The 7,618-nt window shown below is 37.6% G+C and overlaps 1 protein-coding gene across 1 annotated transcript in view; it reads left to right on the forward strand.

The window, feature by feature from the left end:
* The window catches only part of papss1 (3'-phosphoadenosine 5'-phosphosulfate synthase 1), a 126,922-nt gene extending 123,391 nt beyond the window's left edge, over positions 1 to 3,531 (forward strand). The window contains exons 12-13 of the mRNA XM_059965377.1: positions 385 to 614; positions 2,393 to 3,531. Coding sequence (XP_059821360.1) covers positions 385 to 614; positions 2,393 to 2,531 — 369 coding nt within the window. The 3' untranslated portion in view covers positions 2,532 to 3,531. The remainder of the gene's footprint in view (positions 1 to 384; positions 615 to 2,392) is intronic.
* Positions 3,532 to 7,618: the final 4,087 nt, after the last annotated feature.

Below are 7,618 nucleotides of genomic sequence, written 5' to 3' on the forward strand. Positions count from 1 at the left end.
TTTCTCTGTTCTAAAGGGACATCCTTCTATTCTGAGGCTTTTCTCTACTCCTGGGAATATAATTGTTTCTACACGAAACCTAGATATGAAAAAAATTGAAGCCTAGTGTGCACACAGCAGAATCTACAACCCAGAGCGCACACATTTGTGGATACCTGAGAACTGGAAGGCAAAATCAACATGTGGCAGATAGTTTATTGATCCCAAAGGAAATTAGTGTTACAGTGCATTTCCAGTGCACAGATATACAAATATTAGAGGAGAAGTAAGAAAGAATAAAAAAAAGTTACCTCAATCAGCCTAACAAGAGTGTCTCAGTAACAAAAGGAAAATGAATAGTTTGTATTATCCATTTTTGTGTTTCTTTTAATGTGTTCTTTATAGGTCCAGTGGCACTGCAGGGCACGCATGATTGCAGGAGCAAATTTCTACATTGTGGGCCGAGACCCTGCAGGCATGCCTCATCCTGAGACCAGGAAGGACTTGTACGAGCCAACACATGGGGCAAAAGTACTGACTATGGCCCCAGGCCTGTTGTCCCTGGAAATTGTACCATTCCGTGTGGCTGCATATAACAAGCAGAAGAAATGCATGGACTACTATGACCCTGAACGGTAAGTATAAATTAAGTGGTTAAATATGTGAAAGCTGTAAATTAACCTCATAAAACTAGGATGCAGAGAAATTGGAGGTTACTGTTCCAGAATTGTTTGTGGTATAGGAGATCTAATTGGTTTAAAGAACAAAGGAGAAAATACACTCTAGATTTTGTCTTTTTATTTAAATAAGTGTATTTTCTCCTTTGTTCTTTTACCAATTAGATTAGACAAAATCTAATCAGTTCCCCCTGAACAGCTGAAGGCAGTGAACACCAAGCAGAATGGAAGAAATTTAAGTTGCTTATTATAACGTATAGATTAACTTGCAACTGGAACAGTGTGCAGAATCTCAGTGTCTTAATTGTTTTCTAGTCATTAAAATCTACTGAAATAGGTGAGCTTGATAATGGTGAACCCCAAATCTAGTATAATATTTAGAGCTTCCTGTATTACTCCAAAAAAGATGTATGCCATATTCTGTGATACATATTAGCTGTTTGCAATGATAGAAGCATATAGCTAAGCAGATGGAGTTTTCAATATGAAGGTGATTAGATTTTTTTTACAAATGGATATCAAAGTTTGTGGATCAAAGTCAGTAAACAAAATAAAGGTGAATTTTGGTTACAATCTAATTGAATGGCAGTTCAGAGCAACAATGGAAATTGTAGAACCAATCAGAATAAGTAGTAACGTGAACAAAAGTGGGTTGATTAGAGAAAGCCGACATTTGCTTTAGTTAAGTCATGTGTAACTCACTTGTTATAGTTCTGTGATCAAGTGTGAGAGACAACTGCTGTAGCAAATGCAGTTGATATGGTATATCTGATCTTCCCAAAAGCAATTGATAAAGTTCCACATAACAGACGTCAACAAAATTGAAGCACAGAACTAAATGATAGTGTAACAGCAGAGATAGAAAAGTAATCAGAAACAAAATATTATGAAAGCTTATTTTTCAGACTATAGGGAAGTGTGCAGTGGGCAAGCCCAGGAGTCTGCACTAGCCCCTTTGAGCACCAATACAGGTTTCAGAAGTAGAAAGTCAGTTTTGTTTGTATGTGATAAATGGTAAATTTCACATTGAACCTCACTTTACTCCATTCATTTCAATGTAACCAAAATTTGGAAGACAAATACAATGCACATTCATTATCACATGACATGTAATAGAGGACAAATTTGGTGCTCTTGAAAGTAACTTCCCTTGAGATGCAGTGCAGAAGAGGTTAAAATGAATAAACTATTAAATGCAAAGCACCATAGTACAATGACACACAGTATCGAAATACCAGTTGAGCCTTCTCAACCCTGTGTTACATTTTAGAGGTGAAGTGAAAGCATGGTACTTCATTGGGTCAGAGGCAAGGCAACTGAGTTGCTGTTTCATGCCTCCTAGTCTTCAGTGATGTATTGGCAGAGATCTGGAAACAGATTGCCCACCCACCATCTCAGCTGCAAACCAGGATAGACCACAAGGGGAGAAAGAAGATTTTTAAAAAATTAGAGGACAACAAACCCTCAGAAAAAGAAAATCTTTGATAGAAAAAAAACATTTCAAGAGGGAAGTGATCTCACTAAGATTATTTGTAAAAGGGCTGCAGTGAATTAACTAAAATGATGCTGCTGTTGTCACTGCATACTGTGAAGGCTTTATAGTCTCACCCAGCTCATTATATAAATTGTTTACTGATTTTTAGTTTGAAACAAATAAATACGGCAGAAATAAGTATAATGTATTTTGTGTACAACATACTTTTCTTTCTTTAATCTTTACATTTTCTAATTTAAAGCCATGAAGACTTTGACTTTATTTCTGGAACGCGCATGCGTAAATTGGCACAGGAAGGAGTGAACCCACCAGAAGGATTCATGGCTTCGAAAGCATGGGCAGTCCTCACTGAATACTATAAGTCCTTGGAAAAGATGTAGATGGGAACAGCAGAAATGTAACACAACAGTTCCTTAATTGATAGCAGGGGACCACACACACAGCAAGAGTTCCAGCAATTTTATTGATGTTTCTTTGGAACCAGTGTTCTTCCTGAAGCTACATTACTGTCTGCACAAGTCTTATGAGCTTTATTATATATGAGGACCTATAGAGTTGCTCTTCCCACTGTTCTTCCTTTCTTTGAGTTGCCATGTTTTCTGTTTCTAATACCTTTATCTAGTGTTGACATTTCCAGTTCAAACTACCATTAAAAATTTGTTTACTCAAGGGCATTCGATGGGTTGAGCTTTCAACTGGAGCAAATTTAAAGGTGTCACTGTTTATTCATTATTACTTAGCTTTTGTTTAATTTTTTTTATTTCTCTGTTTGCTGGGTTTTTATCATATGCAGACATGGCTGTCTTTTAACTTTCAACCCCCTCTCCTCCAGATACAGCATTAAGTTTTTTTCGATCTTTGAAATTTCTTTAACAATTTTGATTTGAAAGGCATAATGAAAGCCAAAAGGACTCTTTGATTGCAAAGCAGCTGGTATGTTGTCACACTACAATTAGGGTCATGCCTCTCATGAGCATTTCGGTTTTAGTAGATATTGCAAAGACTGCAATAGAGAATGGATTATTGCAGTGAAGGATATACAACTCAGAATTGTAAATGACTTGACATTTTACAGGTGCTTTTCACATTGGGCCATCAGTTTGGGATTTCCAGTAAAACTCAATAAATGTCCAAACCCAATTAATGTCTGATTTATTAATTGTAGGTGTCAAATACGTGAAGTAGACTGGTGACAACCCATGGGACTTCCAAACCTAACTATTAACCTAGCTATAAAGTGGGCATGGTAAAATCAAGTGTAATGATGTTGCATAATTGGTCATGTAATTTGAAAACCTGTTCACAGTCATGTATGCAGTTATTGCAATGATGAGGTTTGCTTGATATGTGCCTCTGTAATAAAGATGGTCTTTCATTGAATTTAACTATTGTTAGATTGCTTAATTTTGATTCCAAAATTCATCTTCAGATTTTCAAGGTGATGTAAAGAACTCTATCTTTTCTTCTCTTACTCCACATTCAGCCAGGGGTGTGCTGCATTGTGTTTAGTTTTTCACATGAACGTTTGGTTGTATTGACATCTATGGTCCGTCAGTGATGGCCGTTGAGACTGTTTTGTTGAATTAAGGGATTGCCACAGCCAATCCCATTCTTTAAACTCTCTTCTGCTACAGAAGTATTTAAGGAGTTATCCATAAACAAAAATGACCACACCTCTGGCAGTGTATTATCTCATGATTTATTTCTCTGCGCACAGAGTCTGTTTGACTTTCCAAGGCTTCAGATATGCTTTGAGCCATACTGACTGAGAACTATGTACCAAAATGCAGCCAGAACTCGACATTTTTGTAAACAGAAATCAAAGACATTTAATCAAATTCCATTTGATGTGTGTTATTTAATGGGATTCTGTGTCAAATGCAACCATCACAATAGGTCTGTATACTTTGTATCAGAATCCATGGAGAAGTTTCTTACTGAAAATTATATTGTCAGTTTTACTTAACTGTTTCCAAAGGGAGTAGAGAAGGTAGCCTCTTGCCTTCTCCATGATCAGCCTTGCACTCACCAATATGTAAATAGCCATCATCTTCTCTGTTTAGTAGATCTAATTAGCTCAGTCAACCCCAGCTTTATCACCATCTCCAGTCTGTTTGAGCTCATGGGTTTTCAGTTACTTAGAAGTGACTTCCTGTTCAAAGTTGTGCTTCTGATCAGCTATTGTGTTTGCAGCACTACATTGATTTAATAGCCACAAGTTTTCATAGTAGATATACTTGACATGTTAAACTAATCTGCCTTTATATCATATTTCAAAAGACTTTCAACAATACTCTCCCGAAGGTTCAACTTCCTCTGATCTTTATACTTACCCTCCTCCACCTTTATGAGAATAGTAGAATCCATGCTTAGTTTTGTATTAAGTAACTCCTCATTTTGATCTAGGGTCATTGCACCCTTCATCTCTCAATTCAAAGTAGAGTGTCAATAGGAAACAATGCTATTTTAAAACTGAATCCAGTATTTATATAGTCCAAATATAAGATTTGACTTAAATTATCCACATTTGTTTTAAAATAGTCTGCAAAGAGTTGTAATGAAATAATTCAGCCTATACTGGGTCACTTTACCACAAGTATTACATCGTTGCAATGAACAATCAGTACAATTAAATGTACTCAGCAGCAATAAAGTCCTCCAGGATATGATGAAGGCCATAATGTACAATGATATTGTAATTTATGAAAGATTTTTCTATAGCAAAAAAGCTGTTTGTTTCAGTTTGGGATGATTTGATTTGGTAAAATCTAGATGTAGTTTATTCCCATTAGATCATAGGGTTGGAATTGACAATTTACTGCTGAGCAGCTGCAGAATTGACCATTGTAAACAGGGCATGAGTTTGACTAGGATTTAGACATACTTGACAAGAGATGTTTTGCAGATTTGAATTTGAATCCTTTTGGTTATCAGACTTCATTAGAGCTCAGCTCTAATGTTGGCATCTGTTTTGCATTCAGCTGCAAGTGAGCTCTTGGTCTCACAGGAAGGACTCTGATCTCTGATATGGATGAATTGACATCTTTTCTGTTAACTTGTGTAGGAGAAAATGATGAAGCACTTAGCATAGGTAAGAGAAGAAAGTGTGAGAGTTTTAATATGAATCAGAACCCCTAGTATTTTGTAAAATAAAATGCAAAGCATTTTGAGCTTGTAGATTGAAGCAATATTTACAATGGCAGAATTCTCTAGTTTAATGGAAACTAGGGTTTAAGGCGGTTAAACCCATATGAACTTTGTAATCTGATTTTATTCACACTTGAATGCAAGTTGCAGATGTTTAAGACAAATGAAAAATAACCACATAAATAGATATAAATCATTTGTCGGTTCAGCATGCGTCGGGAAATTTTGCAATTTTGATTTCCCCTAATGCATTTGGATCTATTACTAATTCCAAACACCTCTTCCAACAGATGAGAATAAATGAACAAAACTGCAGTGTAGGGTAAAGCATCACACCACTCCCCAACTGTCAACTATTCACTCCCTCCACTACGGACTACAATAGGTACTACTCAGATTAAATAAAAAGATAAAAGATTAGCTTTATTCGTCACATGTACATAGAAACGGAGCAAAATGCATAGTTTGTGCCAAATCAGATCAGCAAGCGTTGTGCCGGCCAGCCCACAATTGTTACCACACTTCAGCATCAACATAGCATGTCTACAACTCAAAAGCCCTTACTCCAGCTGTCTTTTGAACATGGGACGAAGTGGACTTGGAGGAAACACATGTAATCACAGGGAGAAAGTACAAACTCTTCAGACAGCATTGCGAATTGAACCCAGATCTTGCAGCTGATGCTGTAAAACATCGCACTATTGTGCCACCCCACTCAGCCCAGTGTACTGCAGATGCCCAATACTAAAAGAAAACTTTTACCACAGGGCAGGACTTCGTTCTGTGACATGGTTCTGATCTGTAAGTTATGGTGTATATTCAGCAAATTGCATCATATCAGGGAGTTGATCATGTGGCATCCTCTCCTTTTGATTAGAACTGTCAGAAGACACTGTTAAATCTTCCTCCTTAACAATCTGGAGAATGATTTGCTTTCACCCCTGTTTTGTAGGTTGAGACCAATGAGAAGACCACTGACTCTTCCACAGATGGAGTGGGTGGATAGTTTGTAAGGTGAAGTGCTCCTGACACTTCTGTGTCCTCAATGTACATACTCAATCACTTCTGTACCTTCCTGAGTACTTGTGAGAGCAAGAGTTTTCCACAGTTTGGGAGGGTGAGGATGCAGAATACTGTATTTTTTCAAGAAGGTTTTGAGTACATCCTTGAATCTCTTCCCATGATATGCCTTGAAAATAGAATGCATATTTCAGGGGTCTGGTGTCAGGCATGTGAGTAGCGTAGTCCACCAATGGTACTGAGGCAGCAGTTAGAGCCCTGCTGCTTGGAACATTGGCTTGAGCAAGATCAATGGTATATTGATCCTTCCAGGTTGCAGGATTTTGTGAAGATTGTAGTTAAGTTGTTTACTTTGAGGTGCCTGCTGCAAATCATCCAAGTCTCAGGGATACATGGAAGGGCAGGGATTACAATAGACGACGAGTTTTGTGCCTGATCTTGGGTGTTGATCTTCAGATACCTTTTACCTCCATCTATCAAAGGCTGTGGGCTATGATGACACATGGGGGATAATGATGAGTTCCACCTCTGATGTGTGCCCTGAGAGACAGGTGGCTTCTAAGAATTAAAACTAGACATTTACACAGTGCAAAGTGGTATCTAACAGTTAATTTAAAATTACCTAGTTCTTGAATTAATCTATCAATAATTCAGCCCAAGCTGGTAGCAAATTTAATCCTTTATAGTAAAGGGATGTATTCTGAACAACTGTGGCTCCTGCCTGATTTTCAATTGTTATATATGTAATGTCCTGGTTAAGATTTTTATTGCTATGCTGTAGGTATTTAATTTTAGCAGTTCTGTAAAAACATTGGGTTCTGCTTTCAGGATATTTTGAGTTTTTGGCTAAAGGTAAGGGCTGTGATGTACAACTTGAGGAATGTTGTGTCAGGCAATCAGGATGGTGGAATTGGGAGAGGGTTCTACAGAAAGCTGGGCAGAGAGGACAGACAGGAAGATGGCTGAGGATATTGTGGGAAGGAGCGTTCCCCATTGCACAAGGGTTTTTTTTGCAGATGAATGGTTCCGAGGAGAAAGGGCCATTCTCCCTAGAGAGTGCCCATTTGTTGAAGATGGATTTTGAGCAACATTTAGAATGTGGTGTGTGCTTTCACGCAGACTGCATTTCCAGAGCATGATGAGTTCCAACTATATACACATTTAGACTGGTGTAACTAATAAGCCCTTTTATTTTTTTCCCCTTTTTATACTAACTGTTCAATTAAAGCTGAAATTTCAGCTTTCAGACAGATGATGGAGATGTTAACTGGCAGTCGACTCAGGTGAGCATAACTGATGA

Source organism: Hypanus sabinus, chromosome 3, assembly GCF_030144855.1.
Source record: "Hypanus sabinus isolate sHypSab1 chromosome 3, sHypSab1.hap1, whole genome shotgun sequence".
Taxonomy (NCBI): domain Eukaryota; kingdom Metazoa; phylum Chordata; class Chondrichthyes; order Myliobatiformes; family Dasyatidae; genus Hypanus; species Hypanus sabinus.